This window comes from Amia ocellicauda, chromosome 4 (genome assembly GCF_036373705.1).
Source record: "Amia ocellicauda isolate fAmiCal2 chromosome 4, fAmiCal2.hap1, whole genome shotgun sequence".
NCBI lineage: Eukaryota > Metazoa > Chordata > Actinopteri > Amiiformes > Amiidae > Amia > Amia ocellicauda.
Window position 1 is genome coordinate 25,854,657 of NC_089853.1, and position 18,883 is coordinate 25,873,539.

The following is an 18,883-nucleotide window of genomic DNA, read 5'->3' on the forward strand; positions in this document are numbered from 1 at the left end:
TCCCATTTCCTCTTTGTAATATATTTTTTGACCTTGATTGCTGCCCAAGAGAATTAAGTCCATTGAACAGCAGAACAGCTCTCTACTGGCCCCTACTGTTCACTACTGCAATGTTTTTTTAAAGACATGAAAAGCCAAGTTAGGAAATTGCATTTGAATTTTGTTAACTACATACTATAAGCATTATTCATATATATATATATATATATATATATATATATATATATATATATATATATATAGTGCATAGAGTAGATGTTACACTACTTGCTCATTAATATATTTTTCTTTTTAAATTAAAACCTTATTTTCAAAGGACAGATTTGTCCACAGCTGACAGGCCTTAAAATTATTACAATTCCCGAGAGCTTACTCAGTACATTCTGCTGCGTTTTATACTGATGGTAAATGAGAGTCCTCAGCTATCCTAATGGCAGTAAAGATGGCAAGGCAAGAACACAATGCCCCTCCATTTCCAGATTGCGGCCTATTTTTGCCAGAGCTCCAAGGCTTTATTTCAAGGGAGATGCAGATTGTAATTAAGTTTGCTGCATACAATGGAGTACTCCGTTCAGGGACTACCGAGGTTAAACTCAAGCACTTTGAGCTGTTAAGATGAAGTGGTCACGCCTGGCTTATTGAATTATCTCCTCCGATGTGCTCAGACTGCTTTTGCATATGATCAAAATAGCTGATTTATGTTCCCTGCAAGGGTCTTTCCTGAAAAAAGGAGGACTCAACCACACTGATTGGTTGCATTTCCATGCTGCAGGGAGCTGTGATAACTTACACAATTTGGCACGCAGTTGGTAGAAACATCTTGACTGGATTTGGATTTTAAGGATATCCGTCACACTGAACGCTGCTAGGGAGAGACAATATATTATATATATGTTGTAGTTACATATTTTTTTACTGAAATCTACAGAAACATCAAGCTGTGTGTTGTCACAATGCCATCTCTGATCTTCGAGTTCCTGCTAGCTACACAGAATTGGCAAACGAAAGCCATACCTAATGTGGTAGAGTGAGCTCAGGGATCCAGGTATTTCCACAGAATATAGCCTGTATCACTCTGCAGGTCTAAGTTTTATCACTGAAGGTTATAACTAGCTAGACACAAGTCACTTATGTCCCACAGTATGGCCACATTTATCACTGCAAGAAGAAGGAAAGGGCTTGACAATGTATTAATCTTCATGTATGCAGTCTTCAGTTCTGTGGTGTGCAGTGGTGGTGGATTATGTGAAGTGTGTATGCTTTTTTATATACTCATAGGAGGTGTATTCAAACAAGTCCCATGTTAACCTAGACTTCAAAGATGACAGCAATGGGGCTTAGATATGGCCAATGCTTAAAATGACAATTTCACAGTATCTCAATAAATTACATATATTTGATTGAAAAATAAATCAATTAATATGATTTAGAAAATCCACATTTTTCCACACATACATTTCTTTAAGGGAATCTCACTCAGTCCCTCTGCTTTCAATCCAAACAGAATGAACCTCAAAGTCTTCCATCTCCTTTTTCTGATCAGATTTCCTCCTCCTCTTCTTCTTCTTCTTTTAATATCTACTAACCCACAGAGGCTAAAATGAGAGAAGTAAATTAATTTGAAACTTATCTTAAAAGTAAGCATACTTTATTTTTTCTAATACGCAGCAGATGAAAGCCAGACCTCTTCAATGTTGCATTTGGGAGTTCACTATCTCACTCATGCCAGATGGTTCTTTGCTCTCTTATCTTATGGACTGGGCACGGCCTCCATTTTTCAACTCCCCTTATCTAAAAATCCTTTAAATTGAATATTTATTCCATCAATGTTTTCAACCCGCAAAACACTGATGACGTGCAAAGCCCTCCTTTTGTGCCTTTGTACGTCAGGGGAAAGAGTTTTTTCCTTATTTTTTCACATGGAAAGAGGCAATGATTCATTATTCAAATTTCTGGGGAAAAGTGGAAAAAATTTATCTTAAGTTGGGAACATTGTGATAGTAAATGAATGACCATACAGCTAGACGCTCAGTGATGATGACAAAAAAAAAAAATAGACACAGCAGTGCATTGTTCTCTCAGCAACCCAATCTGTATGACCGAATTCTTGCACTGTGATTTTGTTTCTTTCAAAATAATGCACAAAATCACATACGCAATTCTGATGATTTCTGCACTGCGAATATATGATATATACTTTCACAGATGAGGGAAGAAAGACAGAATTAATTATTTTATAGCAACTCTCAAGTTAATGGATTGGAAATGTCTAGTTAATTTATTTCAAGGAAGGAAGAATTTAAATGTATGCAACTGAAAATGAACTCTAATAAAGAGGGGTTGTCCCTTTGAAACAAAAAGCTTTCAGAAATAACAAAATGTAAGTTTTACAGTTGACATTATCCTTTTTGTATTTTCCCCTGCTGCTAGGAGCAAATCGAAGTCACCCACTTATGTCTTCATTAAATAAATTATGGGAATGTCCTTCTGTAAGCAGAAACTATGTGCAATGATGAGTACAGTATACAGAGGATATTCTGGAATTGACAACATAACCAGATTCAGCTAGACCTGTGCAGGACATTGTCTGTAGTGCGAATTCAGGCTGGCATGATTAGGTACACCTTGCACAGAGTGACAAACGCAACTGCACTTGAGAAAACACAGTAGAACTGGGGCTTTGAACCATATGTTCAAAAGTGGGGGATGACTCAGTTTGAGGGTACTCAATCTCAAAGTCCTAGGTATGTGAGTGGGACTTAAGATGTGCCCTCATTTGCCAAGGTAAGCTTTCCAAAGGGCTCTTACAGTGTTGTGTGTGGCTTTAAAACTCAGTGTTAACAATTTAAGTTCTAGGTTATCCATGCTAATGATCTCAATGTATTTGCTGGTTTCATTACACCTTCTTTCTTTAGCCCAAATGCTGTAGTAAATGCTATTTTCAGTTGTGTGTGATCAGATTAACACACCGAGCTAAGCATTAACAACTTAAGACCCCCCAAACATTCCCACTCATTTGGAAAGCTTCAAAGAAATCGGTTGTTGAACAAATCACATCATGTTCAAGTAATCACTTTTTTAGTTGATGTACAAACAATAACGAGTCAATGTAGTGTTTTCCTAAAAAGGACAATAGCCTAGATGTTGCTGTTATTATTATCATCAGTAATAGTAGATGAAGTAGTAGGTTATAAACTACTATTGCATGGCATTAGAATGTTAATATGTGACAAAACTATGCAGTTTTTTGTTCCCTAGACAATCATTTGCAGAAAAAGAAACACCTAATTTATTTATTTATTTATTTATTTATTTATTTATTGTAATGAACTGGAGAGGCCAAGAACAGAAGCTGCAGTACATGTTGACTTGTTGATTTTCTAGCCTTGACCTAATCCATACTTTCACAACAGGCACAGATACACATACACACACACTGTCACATAATGACACACATGTGTAGGTTGTATATGAATAACTATAAATCAGAGGTTGTAGAGTGATGTAATAGTCGAATATCAATGATTTGATATCGCATTTTATGCAAGATTAATAAAATATACGAAAACGCTGCATTTACCAGCATGAACGTTGGACTTTCAGGAGTGGGGTTTATTCTCACCCAAGATGGCAGACTCTTCTTAAGCGTCACATTAACGTCAAACTAGATAGGCTTTCCTTCCTGGGTCTATGGTCATGTCACGTACACACACGGACGTACGTCATACCAACCCAGAGTTCCCTGTGGTGCGCAGTCGCAGTAGCGAATCTGTCTTTCCCTTGTGTGTGGTTTCGATGCCCTTCTGTACCGAGTCCTTTTGAGTTTCCGCTTCAGTCTAGCTCGCTCCCCTGCAACATGTTCAGAGCCGCCGTCCGATACACTGCCGTCGGTATCCGGAGTCTGGCCAGGACCCAGCCCCAGCACACCGGTAAGAGAGGCCGAGGAGGAGCTAGAGTCCATTTGTTTGTGTACCTACCGGCAGAGAGAGCGCAAGACTCGGGCCCGAGGGGTCATGCAGTCCTGGTGGGTGAATGTGGATCGAAGGCAAGACGTGATTTGATGAGAAAAATTAAAACGTATTACTACCGTTAATTGTGTTGCTAGTTTGTAACTAATGCATCATCTGCCACAAACATTTTTTAAATTTTTAACTGGTCTCTTGTAACCCTTATTTGGACCTACCCCGTTGTGTCATCGTATTGATCTGCAATACTCGATAATACCGCAGGGAAGAGGTCTGATTTACCGTTTTCACTCGGGTTAAATACCGCAATTTGAGGGCTAGGAGAGCCATGTTCTCGTCAAGTTTGTCCCGTTCACGATCTGAACATTGTGTGTTGATCTTTGCTTGTAAACTGCGGGTGGTTGAAGAACACAGCGGTCAGCCTTAGGAAATATAAATCAATTAAGATCACAGATGTAAAGCAGTTCAGTCCATGTATATTTTAATTATGAAGTGTTGCATTTGATTTTCTGTGCATGCTCGAAACATTTTGCCGGTTTTTGTTATAAGGTGTCCTTGCAATGACCCACTGGAGTCAGGCTTTGGGCCTAGTTACCTGTCTTCTCCGAGTACCAGAAAACGAAAGACAAATCGAGGAAGCAGTTTAAAATTAATTCACATTCTTTGCAGCCATAGGGTTATTCCTTGACTTTTTTTTTTTTTTTTTTAATTAAAATTATAAAGTACCCTTGCACCTGAATGTTGGAAGTTGATGCACAAATGAAATGTGTGTGTAATTCAGGGAACATTTGTGTTCTGATTGGATAACTAGGGTACCTGTCAATCAAGAGGGCTGTGTGTTTTGTGCAGAACACAACTGATGGCCTATCAGTCTGATTTACACATTCTAGAATGTATGTAGTTTTTATAGAATTAAAACAGGTTTAGTAATTAAAACTGTAAAATCAAGAATGTCAGGGTTTCCTTAATATTCAAAAAAGGTCTTACTATAAATAAAATATTTCTGACCTACCAATCCTGCCTACGATATGTGGTCAAACTAAATCACAGTATGAACCTGACAAGGACAAGGTATGCTGCCAGTCAGGGTGTTGATGAATGCTGCTCATTCTTTCCTGCTTCTCTCAGTGCGGTCATCAGCTGTGAAATGTTTTTAGGAGTTTGTTGGGATGCAGTGAGTCTTCCCAGAGCATCCCAGACAGTCGCATTGATAGAAGCCTAACCTTCATGGTCTCTCCATCTTGCGGTTTCTTGTGTCCTTGGAAATCAAGTAAGGACGTAGTAAGGACAAACTTGATCAATAATTGTAGCAAAATTAGCACCAACACAGGATTAAAGATTATTCACTTAGAAACACTGTAGAATAGAGTTACATTGTGAGACTGCAGCATTAAACAGGTGTGCTACTCTGCTGTGGTTTTCTGATTATAGTTTACAGATTTTACACTGGCTCATCTGTACAGCCGAGAAACAACAATAGAATGAAATATTTGATTCTTCTGTTGAGTATCACCTTCCCTTTTTGTGTCACATGTGGTCATGTGATATTTGTTTGGCCTCTTTCCAGCTGGCCTCGTTAGCCAAACATTTTAGAAGAATTGTCATATCTCTAGCATTAGGCAACATATATGGACAGATATGATTCCAGTAATAAGTCATAGTGGGTTATCCTCTGAATTGGGGGTATATCTGACCCCCTAACTGTTGTTGTGTAAACATTTTGCTGCATATAAAGTGGAAAGATGATTATATGAATTTGCTGACACCCTTATGCAGGGCTACATAGAATTGTTACAGTTAATTGTTAGAATTGTCACAGTATGCCATTTTTACATACTATTACCCATTTACAGCTGTTTTTTTAATTGGAGCAGTTGAGGTACAGTACCTTGGTCAACCTACGAGCCTCCTCTTCAGAGTCCAGAGCGCTAACCACTACCGCACTGCTGATACTAATTAGAAACTTTTTTTTAAAGGCACCTGATATCTCATCCCATTGCTCACAGGAGTGTTTCTTTATTTCAGCTCCGCTGGCATCCCGGCTTTACTCACATGGAAAGCAGGAGACAGACGAAGAGTTTGATGCCCGCTGGGTTACCTATTTCAACAAACCCGACATTGATGCCTGGGAGCTGAGGAAAGGTAAGAGGAGGGCGACTTTGGTTACGCTCCTGCCATGACCTGTTCTGTAAAATATTATTGCAAACACTTATGTTTATTTATATGAAATTGCCCATATGGAAGGTGTTTTAAGGTGTTACTGTTTAATGCTATTGGTAAAGAGAAGTAAAGATTGTAATTGTTCGTTTATATTTCAGGTGTGCTTTTCAATGTATTCATTGCCGATTATGTATGTGATGCTTCAAATTTTAGTTTCTAAGTGACTGATTTCTAGTCTTCTGGGACTTTGGGTTATTCAGATTGTACAGTTCAATAGCAGCAATCTGCATCTTTCCAGACATCTGGTTTTGGTCGTGGCTCCATCCCCTTGTTTTTTGTTTTTGTAAATTGTTTTCCCCCGTTTTGCAGGTATGAATACCCTGGTTGGTTATGACCTTGTACCTGAACCAAAGATCCTTGATGCAGCACTTAGAGCTTGCCGGAGGCTAAACGACTTGGCCAGTGCAATCCGCATCCTAGAGGCAGTCAAGGTAAGATTGACATCTCGAAGGGACACTCTTTAGTCTCCCATTTGTCCAATTGTAATTTAAACATAGACTAGCACCATATTTCACATTAGAATTTAACCTACTGACGCAAAAGAAAAACAGGTGGGTAAACCACTGAACCTTATGACTGGCATATAAAAACTGGGTCAGCAGAGACATTTTACATTAATGTTATAGCAAGTAAAGAACAAAGTTGTGTACTTTTGTTCCCAAATGTGTGTTCTCGCATATCACTCTTTGATCTTTGTCTCTGTGTAACTGACAAGTCCCTAATACCTAATTTTGCATGCCCTTAAACTGAGATTTAATTTTTTGTTTTAAGTTAACAATATTAATAATTCCGATAAGAATAACAATTACTGTTTCAGCAGATGCAGAACTAAATGCATACTAGTAGCTTTCATGCTATTTGTCTTCAATTGTGCAAATCCCCCTTGCCTAGACTTGATTAGATGGGGGAAAAAATAGGATAAAAGTGAATTACTGAAAGCTTGGTAAAGGAGTTAATTTACCTGCACACTTAACTGAATGGTATGTGTGTTTTATTTCACCTTCATGTGCACAATATCATATTCATTGTTTCTGCAGGATAAAGCCGGCCCTCACAAAGACATCTACCCCTACGTGATTCAGGAACTGCAGCCCACTCTGAAAGAACTGGGCATCTCCACACCGGAAGAGTTGGGCATCGATAAGGCATAGACCTCAGCCCCCTCAGTAGGTACAGATTAACACTAATGAGGGCCCTAGGTGGATGGGTGTCTACAGGAGATTGTTACCAATTTCTGTTTGGGAAATAAACAGTTTAAAACTTGTTGACTGAAAGACCTACTGAGTTTTATATGGATAAATACTATAAATGCATGAATTTAAACTGAAGATGTTTAATGTAAAATACACTACTTTTCCATTTAAAAATGGGGCATTCAACTTTACAATATTTTTGTTAATGTAATGAAAATATACTACTTATAAACACTGAAATAGTTTGCGGTTCATACAAAGCCTGAATATTTTTGTAGAAATTGTCAATTTACACAGCCCTTTTAGTTATCTGATGAAAGGTGAAATTAAATATTTTAAGATGTACACACAACTTTTAGTTTTCCTCCACAAACGTTACAAAATCCTGTACTGTTTTTTGAATATATTTGTATTAAAGTATCTTTATTTTTTATCTTATAGGTACTTCTTCAGAGGTCTGCTGAATGATGTGACAGTTGTTCACTGCTCTTCAAGTCCAAGACTCGTATATACCCATGTTCATGTGATATTTAAATTGGCCTTTGTTGTGTCCTGCTGTGCATAAAAAAATATGGACCTAATAAAGGAGGAATATCTTTAATGAAGTGTGTGCTTCCGAGGCTCCCTGCTCCTGCTTTCCATTAAAATGCCCCATATTAAGTGTTATCACATTTGTTTTTTTAGTAATGGATCGAGATGTATTATCCTTCACACACATTTTTATTTGTGTACTAGCATTTAAGATGCATATTCTTCCTTGACTATAAAAGCTGTCCGAAATCTCCTGTAAACCAAAGACAACATTGAGGAGTACGACTGAACAGAACTCTACTATTGCAACATGAACTTGGGTCCAAGCTGTGGATTTCCAGTAATGCTTAATTACTATTCCATGTTTTGATGAGTTGCATGTTTTATGCTTTGTTTTAATCCAGTGTATCTTCACATGACTAAAAGGGGGTGGGAAAAAAGACATCTATACCCAATTAGCAGGGTGCATAGTTCAATTTAAGAATACATATGTAAGAATGCATAGGAAACATGTTCATAGGTTTGCAATGGAAAGCTTTCATTACTGGGGAAAGGGGAAAACTAAACCTGTCGATTGGCATATCTTTATTTGCTTGATAACCTACACTGAACATTGTTTTGTTTGTATTAAGGGAATCAGACAGATGGGGTATGCCTTTTTAATAGGAATGAATATCTTCTATTGAGATCTATCAGTCACGGACAAGTAAATGGTATTCATATGAGCACCTGTTACTGTAAGAATTGCAAAATAGGTCTGAAAGTTAACACAATGTACTGGCCAAAAGGCTTCATTTCTTAATGCCAATACAAAGACATGGGAGTATTGCATGTATTATCATTTATTCGTGTTCTATTCTCCATTTATACATCGTGTGGCTTTTTTGTTTTGGCTGAAGATACCTAAAGGATCCTATGTGATATGGTGCATGGGACTGATCTCTGTCACTTGCATTCTTTATAAAATTATTTATAGGGTACTGAAAATTGTCTAATGATATTTTATTAATGAACTCGTCCATTCACTACAAGTCCATAAGTTAGGCAGTGTACAGGTTATAATGTAGTCAAAATATACTCTTTTAATAAAACATGATTCATATAAATTTTCCTCTATATGAAAGCATAAAAAGAAAAGTACATAATCGTTTATATATCAATATTCTACTTCCCAAAGGAAACATGCTGTAGATAGTTAACACGCCCATTCTTGAACTGGGACATACCGTAATATCTATTATATAAACGATACACACTCATTATATGTGTGTCTCACTGTACCTTCAGTCAACATAAACTTAATATAGCGCTCCAATGTGGTGCTATTACTTTTGAATTTGCGATATTTGTAACAAATATTAATCTGAGTTAGCTAAAGAGACTGTAATAAGGTAATAATACGAGTTCCATTCAGTAACTGCAACCCGTTTTATTTGCTTTGTATTTATGCTATAAAATACGGTAATTCGCTGTGGCTCGCTCGGGAAGCCCCGCCCCTGTAACCAGGAAGCGGAACTAGTGCGCAGGTCAAACCAAAAGCGAGTTAGGAAATTGTTCGCCAGTCTGAAGGGTGTAATCCAGTGATCACTAAATATTTAACGTGTTTACGCGCCATGACGATAAAGAAGAAGCAATGAGAATAGAGAACATTTAAAGCGAAAAACTAAGTGAGACGGGAAAATGGAGGAACAGGAGAAAAACTCGCTGATTACAATACCCGAGTCACAAACACCGGTGGGTAAACAAACATTATATGTCATTTATATAGAAGTTTTCAAACGTTACATTAATGTATGCAAGTTATACATAAGTATTTTATGTTTAAGGGTTAGCTCTAAGAGTTTCACTAAACGAAATCAGCAAAGGCTTTTCTGTATGTATCCTTGCAAAATAGTATCTTTTGATAACATGTATAGCTCTGTGTCTGTGTCATGAGCAAGTATGCATTTTGTATTTGTGTTTATGTATGAGAATGTATACTATAACACATCTTTACTATTTTCTAAAGTTGGGTTTGCGATGGGATTACTACTGGTTTAATAACTATAAGGTTCCACATCTCAAAACACAAAAACTACACACTACTGTTTGAGTTGATCCGTCCAGATTATATCTTTCACAAGCTTGATGTTTAAAGCTTAGACTGTTATGAAAAACCACCAGTGGTAATTATCATGGGATTCTGGCAATAGCAAAATAACACCAAAGTCCTTGCTGCAATAGTTACTAAACCAGCACAGAGCTTTTTAAGGAGGTATCTTATCATTCATCAAAACTGTTTTTTTGGGGAGGGTTTTCCCCATATGTAGGGAACCAGAAATATTTTCACCATGTAGACCTACTAGAGGCTGTTGATCACTTTAAATATCTTAACCGGTCAATCAGGTATGCTAAGATTTCTTTATTGTGTGGAACTGTACAGAGATTAGTGCTGTATTGCCCAGTTTACTATTTGCAAACAGGTCCCAGTGACTATGAAAATGTTTGATTACCAGAAGGCCTTTAAAAGTGCTGCCCTTTTTGTTAACCTCTCCATTAGGGTCCCAGTACCAGACCAAAGCGGGCTGAGAGTGGGCTGAGGCCAGTGGAAAAGAGAGGCCCTTACATCATGTCCAGAGTTCCTGCCATTCACCTCAAACTGCGTAAGTGCTGGCATCGTCTCCCCGTTCCCTTGAGTTGAGTGGTTATGGATACATTTAACAAACAGGGCTGGTACTGCTTTCTGGAAATGTAAAGGCAGCCACCCTTTACATAGTATCAACTAGCATCTGTCTCAAATGTTGTTTTTTTAAATACATGAAGTGTCATAGTATGTATTGTTGAGGTGAATCCATGTTGCCATCATTGCTATACATCCTGCAGCCACTAGAGATCTCTTCACTACCTTGTTGAGAGTTTGGCATCAGTCCTGAAATCACTTATTGATTGAGTAAAATAAATGAAGGTGAAGTTGGCATAAGACAGGTGACCAGCAGAAAATCTCTGTGACATGGGTATTACTGAATAACTTTTCAAATCTCTAGTCTGTTCCAGGACATCTTTTTAACGCAATGTTCACATATAGAAATATAGGACTGTTAATCTTTTTGATGAATTATACACTGAGCAAAAGCAAGAGAAACTCGACTCACATACACAAACCCTCTGGTTTATGTTAACAGAAAAGCACAGAGATATGGCACGCAAGGCCCTGAAGAAGAAAGGAATGATGGGTGGAGTCGTGGCACAGCAACCCAAACAGGGAGCTAAGAGGTAAGGGAGGCAGGGAATGATGGTGCAGATGAATAAAGAAACCCAATATCTTGTTTGGGAAAACGTTTTGCCAATGGGTCATTTCTTTCCAACCCAGTAGCTCAAAAGGTTAGTTAACAAATTAAATCTTGTTTCCAGCTAGACCCCATCAATGCTTCCTAAATGGGCACATGTAATGAGAGACGTTGGAGGAAGTTCAAGGCCTTGAGCACAAGGAAAATTAAGTTTCTTGTCCTCTCTTTACTGGGGCTCAGTGGGAAAGATTACATTGTGGCTGAATTGTTGTCGTTCTTCCTCCAGGGATACATGCACCAAGAATCGTCAAGCTCCAGTGCCTTCTAACTACTCTGTTAATGTAGAGGCTTGTAAAATGTTGCGCTACAATAGAAGATGTGTAATTTTTCCGATTTAATGTTGTGGAAATGGCTAGTGTTTAATCAGAATGTAATAATAGAGGGAGAGTTTAAAATTCATAAGGCTGAATTGACTAAGCAAAGTCTCATTTGCAGCCTGCACATTTAAAGCCTACAACCTGTATGAAATTTAAATTGCCGTTGATTTTATAATGTGGGCCTGTAATGGCATTTTTAATTGAGTTGGTTTAATAAGCCCTTTTTAATGCAGGCTTTTTTTTTGTCCCTGTCATTAGTTATGGATTAGTTATCTTTTCATTGTATCTTTAAAAATAATCCTGTATAAACTGGTCCTTTCTGGAAGCACACTGTTGGTTTTTTTAGGTCTTAATTTACACTTAAGTTTCTCATTTGGCTCTAGAAGGGTTATGTCAGTAGAGAATGAGCCAGTTGTCCAGAGGAAATATTTTCTTTTTCAGTCTTCAAGCACAGCCAACTTGAGTCTGTATTAAGGTTGAATTTTGACCAGAATTTTCTCGGATCTTAAATCTATAGATGTATTAATGCAGGTTGTGTGTCTGAGCCCTGTATTTGTGAGACTTCAAACATTTTAGTTGGAGGGCAGTTTTAATGTTAATGGGTGATTATCTTAAGGTTAATCTCAAATTGTGTGATGCATAGACAGTGGATTTAGTGGACACTGACCTGCTTTACTGTATCCTAAATTAAAGCAATGTTTGTTAGATACATTTTGCTTCCAAGCTTTTATTATGTTTATTATGCTTTGTGCTTTTCATCAGTTGAATGCCCCCTTTCTATTTAAAATAACCTCTTTTAGAAGATGGGATATATCTTCAGTGAGCCTTTATAACTGAGAGATCATTTTATGTTAAACCATCCATTGTTGAAATTTCAGTAAAAAAAAAATATATATATGCAGCTCCTTCAGATTATAGTCAATGTAATCAGTTGAATTCTGATGCCTTTTTTTTTTCACTCGCAAAACATATAAAAACAACTTAAAAAAATGGTATCCTGGAAATTTACCTTGTGTGCAGTTTTCCATTCTATGTCTTTTTGCCTCAATAATTAAAGGTATAAAGTCATACTGAGTATGTCACCCACCACATCGCTTTTTCTTCAGTTAGAGGAGCAGGAGCCCAATCTGGTGTCCTGTCTATGGAGTGTATTCCAGTTTCATTCATATAACAGCTCTTCCCACAGCAACTTGCAAACCACCACCATAATCAGCTCCCTCCTCTATATTGGTAGAATTTGTTCAAATCATAATTTAATTGAGTTGCTGTACAATGGGACCCAATTACAGCCCTGAAAAATAAAATCAATTTCTTCAATAAGCAATTTAGCTTGCAATCAAAAAGCCTTGCAGATCTGGCACAGTTTCATTGTGGTGAAATTTGCATATAAACCTCAGGAAAGATTAGTTATATAATGCTGCACCAGGTATAACTATAAAAATGCATTGTTTATTTGCTCTGGTTTCGCATTCACTTCAGGGCAGGAGTATGTTTTTCAAATTCAAGAATGTTTTTATTTTCTATTATGTTCTGTTTTGAAAAGTTTAAACATTTTATATCAGTTTTTCTTGATTGAAATCTCATCACATAAATGCTCTGCTGTTTCCACTTGCTAATGGTGAGAACCTACTCTCTGGTTATTAATGCCAAAATTACCCACAAACTCATCAGATGCCCCAATATTTTCTCAGCACTTTCACGCAGTGTTTATGAATGAAGGAACTTAATTCTCAAAATAATATTCATTAAACCATCCATCTCGTTGGGTGTGTTTATATATAATCAGCTAATATTCAAGTATCTTGTGTTTCCTCCTCACAGGAGTGTGAAGTTTAATAAGGGCTATGCTGCTTTGAGTCAGAGTTCTGAAGACACTCTTGTATCACTGGATTCAGATAGGTAAGATAAGAGTTTTATTGTGCCACCTTTTATAATGTACCAGCTGCTTCTCTGACCGCATTATGGTGTCTTTCAATGAGATTTCACGTTCACTTGACTATCCCTGTTTTGACATAAGGATCTCTTCTCTTAGCTGAATTGTACTCTAAAGCCGTTCAAGTGAACAATTCACAAGTTATAAGCAATGCAATGTAATGCTGAATGGTTTCTATCAGGCTGAGAGGTCAGGAGGAGGTCAAGGTGCTCTTATTTACTTTTACAGTCTGTCTTCCTGGTCTTTACCCCATTTCCTTCCACAATGATATTGCCAAGTGTCTGTGCATATATTAAGTACAGCCTAGTGTGGTTTTTCTCACAGTCTGGCACTAAAAGTAGGGTGTGAATCAATAAGGCGTGTATGTGGATTCAACGAATTCGAGGAAGAGGTCCTGAAAAACAAGCAGTGAACTAATGTGCGTTGTAATCCAGATGGAAGTCTAAGACATTTCATTCTTTAAGCATCCAGGAGTATCTGACCACCTTTTTCAGGAGTCCAGCAGTTGACTTTATATCGTCTTTGTATGTCCGTTCTGACCGTGTGATGTTTTCTTCCCAGTGATGCTGAGCTGGAATCCCAGTATTCCTCAGGATACTCCTCAGCAGAGGTAGGTAAAGTGCTGCTCTGAAAGTCTATTCATGCCTTGACACTATACACAACTGTACTGTGCCCATAAGATACTTACCCCAAGGTTGGTACCTGTATATGATTGTTTTAGTGCTCATAATAGACTTAATTTAATTTCTTTATGCATATTCAAACAGTTCTTGCCCTTCCTCCATGCTCACCTACAGCTCTGTGTGTATCCCTGCAGGTTAACCAGGATCTGAACAGGCAGCTGCTGCAGGATGGCTACCGACTGGATGAGATCCCTGATGATGAGGACCTGGATCTCATCCCTCCTAAAGCCATGGGTTCCTCTTCCTTTGCCTGCTGCTGTGCAGAGATCCCTTCCTGCTGCGTCCAGTAACACAGGGCACACAGTGTGGCCCGAGCAGGGGGTGCTTCAGTCTTGAGAATGGGTGGTAAGGTCAGTGTAGGCGGAGAGGTCTCTCGTGGGTCACTGCTCTGCCTCTTGACACCTTCACTGTACGTAGATGTGGTGGCACTCTGTGGTCTGGTATTGTAACTGATCCTCGTCTTGCTTGATTTCTGCCCATAACTGGAAGCTTCTACTAAACGTCTCTCCAGCTTTTGAACTTTGAACAGTTACTGAAGGGTGAACTAGAAATTGTCAGAAATGTTCACAGCGTAATCTAAAAGTAAGTCAATTTGCTATTTAAATTACCATCATCACTTATGTTACTGAATTTATAAGGTATCAGAAAGTTGCTATTTTGACTCCCAAATTTACATGGGACTCATAGTTAAATATAGATGCCTTGTGGAGGAAAAAAATATATATGAGATTTAATCTTTATAGTAAAGTTTTATTTAAACAGGTCACACCTCTATAGCATTTTATGTGGTTATTATTTCAGGCAATATTGCCTTTATAAGACTTTTAATTAATCCCACAGTGACGCTGGGATTATAGGATCTAGAAAATTGATGCACAGTTGATGCTGAAGGTGTTTGAGAACAATTGTTGCAAAATCTGAATTTTGCTAAACTGCACTGAATTTTTTCTCTAGGGGATAGATATTCAGCTCCATACATTATATTGCATTTGGAGAATGCAACCCATCAGTTAATATCCCACTTTTGTCAATCTTTATGGAATTAGTTACATTTATAAAAAGAACAAACTATCAGAAATTAATCTTATGAGTACCAGTTTACGAACATAAATATAGTTCCTTTGGAATTACCATCTTATTCACTTGCAAAATTGCATGACACCTTTACTGCAAGTATCTGTTTAAAAAAAATGAAAGAAACCAACACTAATGTATGAATACAAGTACTAATTTGCATAAAACTGATTTACAGAAAAGATGGGAGGACCTCTAAGCAAGTCCCTCAGGTTCTTTGTTATTCTTTGTATGAAAACCAAAGAGCGGTGTGTTACTTTACTTCATGACAAATGGTATTTCCCTTGAAATAGTAGTATTTGTTTTATCCTGCACTTGTAATCATTCTTTATATTCAGGCTCAAACTAGTTCTCTATAGTGATGTGCATTTTGTTGTAAGAAACCAAATGTACATTATGTGGGCATATCCCCACAAAAAACAAATGAGTCTGAAACATTTAATTTTGGTAAAGTATTTTTAGTACTGAGAAACCTTATGGAAATATTTATAAGAAAAGTCAAGAGAGATTGGTTATTCAGTATTGTCCACAGAAGCACTACTAAGTATATAATATATCTAAAGTGAATTATCACCAAACTTTAATTTTCTTTTAGTATTAAGTGAATTTATTTATCTATAAAAAGCAAATAATGATATGTTCCTGGAAGCAAACGCTGTAACTTTTTTTTTTTATGAAGGCACTCAAAAAACTAATTTTCTTATGCTTAAAACTTCAGGAACTAATATTTTTTTAATAATTTGATAAATATCCATAAAGTTTGTAGCTCAAAATTTTTTAAAAAAAATCCTGTTTTTAAAGGTGACCCTAAAGATACAAGTCTGCACTATGAAATCTAATAAGAAAAAGAATGCTGGCAAAATAAATCGATTTTAAAATTAATAGTATTTCTTCCTAGAAATGACTGGTATCTTTTGTGCACATAGTTAAAACATTTGCCTGCTGTCCTGTATAGCACAACACGTATAATGCAGCACACAGTCACACAATGCAGTTACAGGCACTATGTCTTTCTCAATTGCATATCAGTGATGGTTGGCACCAGCAACAAGGAATACTACAACTTTAGAGTGCCTTTTACAAATACTACAAATTTCCCATTCCTAGCAAATTGCTCTTTTTATTAAACTGAAACTGCTCATCAGAAGTAAATGTATGTTTTTACACAAAGGTTAATCTGTTAAACATGAATTTTACATTTCTCTCTAGTTCAGTGATTGCGTTGTATTTTTTATTTGTTCGTTGCAGATTCTCCCCCCGTGTCCATTCATATTTTTTGATGTTTATACTTAAGTATAAAGCTTATTTTCAGTTTAGTCTAAACTCTATTTTCATTCTCGGCATGCATGTCCCTAATGAGCGCAATTGGAACATTGAGTCTATCACAGATGTTGGACGTTTCATTTTTACAACCGTTATAGATAACCTATGAAGCTGCTAATAAAGCATAGAGGTGTGATAATCCAAGTGACAACACTGGGATACTCTGTGTTTACGTGGGTTACTACAGAAATAAAGTAATTTAGTAAAAAGTCTGTTTTGACGCATGTATGAAGTTTGAAAAGGTCATGTTTTCAAAATGGCTACAGTAGAAGGCCCCGCCCGGGTTCGTTATTCTAACAATATTATGTATACACAATGCACCATTTTGAAATATTAAAGTTAAAGCACTTTTCAATGTTGGGAGTTCTGTTACTCTTTCCATGTGAAAAGCACAGGGAACACACAGTGACTCTGTTGTCCAAGCTGTTGTAATCAGCAAATGCATGAAAGTTATTGCGCTTGGGATTGTCTTCAGAAATCGGTTGATCTTCTCTTTTCAAAAGAAAATCTGTAATTAAATTATTTTGAAGAGGAACCAAACTCTTTTACATGTTGTTTGTGGTTCTGACCCTCTGCAGCTCTGAGAGTGGCCTGTAGAGGGACCCAGATTGTAAGTTTTTCATTTACAATGAGAGTACACAGACAATGTTGAGTACTCTGAATTTGGAGACACCAGTAGAATGAACCAGATGTATTGGAGATGTAGGCATTTCTGTTGTAAAGATGTAATTTCTCACATGCTTTTATTATATAATAGGACAGTCTTTTTTTTTTTTTTTTTCGCTCAATGTCTGGAAAGTGACAGGTGTACATAGGAGTGTGCCTTTTTATATAACGGCTAGATTTAATATTCAATAACTGAAATGTGCTTCCTCTAAGGCATCCCACTGATAAACATCTCATTCACAGATGTCTAATATGGTTACACTGGTAGTATTGAATATCTGATGACATCTTATAAAACAAATTCGATTGCCATGGAACTTCATTGTATTTCTTCTGTTTGTTTTGTTATTATTCTTTCTTTTTCATGGCGACTGTGTTTCCTTCTGTGACTGAAGAATGTTTTGGGTGCTTTGTGCCGCATCTTGAATGCAAGCTTTGTGTCCGTTTAGATTTTTTTATGTGCACATTTGTGTTTTGAACTACAAACACGTGTCTGTGTATGTATTCTATATGTGTGAGTGTGTTCTATATAGATAGTGTTTATCCCACAGTGCAGTGTGCAGTTGCTGTCACTGCACATATCTGTACTATGCAACTGACCTGACAATCCTTTCTTTAAACACTTTGCTAATTAATGCTCTTACAAGTAAATGAGTGCTGAATGCAATAATGTCATATACTTTATAGTTCTATTAATGAAAGCTAATATTTGTATTTAATTGATGTGTTGCTGTTTATAAATAAATACATTTAACATACTTTGCTCTTTATTGGTTGTTGTTTTTGACAACCTTTCCTGTTGTTTTTAAATCCTGTATTTGGTCTAAAGGGCTGAGCATAATATTTATATATATATATATATATATATATAAATAATAATATTACTACAAAACAAATATCGATATTCCCCAAAGAAATGAATAAATATCCCGCTTTTGTTAAACTGCTCAAGGACGGACTATGTGATCATGTGATCCATCTGCATGTTAAACTAGATTATAGAATCTTAAAACTAAACATTGAGACCACCAGCTCTATCCCAGAATGCTCTGGGACATGGACTGTACAAAATGTACAGGCAGGAGGGAGGCCATGTTACTTGCCCTGCAGATCAGATGACAGACTGATGCAGTGTGAAATGTGAGAAGGGACAGGTTGTTGGTTAAATTGAGAGTCACTCACTGATGACATTTCCTCTACACTTTCGACAAACAGACCAGACCTAAGCGGGAAAATCTTAGAATTTAGAAATTTCCAAACTGGTCTTTGCACATCTTTCATAATGGAGTTTGTTTCCTTATGCAGTTTTGTTTAAATATATTGTGCAATATGTTCTCATTCTGTTCAAAATGACAGCCGCCTACACAATTGAATTTAAATTTGTTTTGTACTTTTTTTTTTTTTTTTTTTTGTATGTCTTTTAAATGCAAGGCCTTGTGATTTAATTTCCCATTAATTTATGGGATACCTCTGCTTCTTTGTTTCTGTTTTCCAGTTATCGTGCACTAAAACAATTCTGGCATTTAAATACCGCTCTTCTGTTTCCATCTGCACATAGTAGTATACCTTCATTGCATGTAGAGTTGTGAAACCTAAAGGAAAGGAAGAGGAGTCCATAGCAAAGGCCGGGTGTTTCCACACTGAGACAAAGA

The 18,883-nt window shown here is 36.9% G+C and overlaps 2 protein-coding genes across 3 annotated transcripts; both read left to right on the forward strand.

Moving 5' to 3' along the window:
* The first annotated feature begins 3,750 nt into the window (after nucleotides 1-3,750).
* On the forward strand, nucleotides 3,751-7,983 carry LOC136748141 (cytochrome c oxidase subunit 5A, mitochondrial). 2 transcript variants are annotated; one of them, XM_066701639.1, is made up of 5 exons: nucleotides 3,751-3,929; nucleotides 5,991-6,107; nucleotides 6,495-6,616; nucleotides 7,223-7,355; nucleotides 7,820-7,983. In XM_066701639.1, the coding sequence occupies exons 1-4, from the start codon at nucleotides 3,857-3,859 to the stop codon at nucleotides 7,334-7,336; spliced, it is 426 nt and encodes a 141-aa protein (XP_066557736.1). In that variant the 5' UTR covers nucleotides 3,751-3,856; the 3' UTR covers nucleotides 7,337-7,355; nucleotides 7,820-7,983. The 2 variants fall into 2 exon arrangements, with proteins under 2 accessions (XP_066557736.1, XP_066557735.1); XM_066701638.1 differs by having other exon boundaries at nucleotides 3,752-3,929; nucleotides 7,223-7,351.
* A 1,443-nt stretch (nucleotides 7,984-9,426) lies between these two features.
* On the forward strand, nucleotides 9,427-17,989 carry fam219b (family with sequence similarity 219 member B). The gene is made up of 6 exons (XM_066701640.1): nucleotides 9,427-9,643; nucleotides 10,449-10,551; nucleotides 11,071-11,161; nucleotides 13,374-13,451; nucleotides 14,047-14,095; nucleotides 14,303-17,989. Exons 1-6 carry the CDS (start codon nucleotides 9,590-9,592, stop codon nucleotides 14,456-14,458), a joined length of 531 nt encoding a protein of 176 aa, XP_066557737.1. The 5' UTR covers nucleotides 9,427-9,589; the 3' UTR covers nucleotides 14,459-17,989.
* Nucleotides 17,990-18,883: the final 894 nt, after the last annotated feature.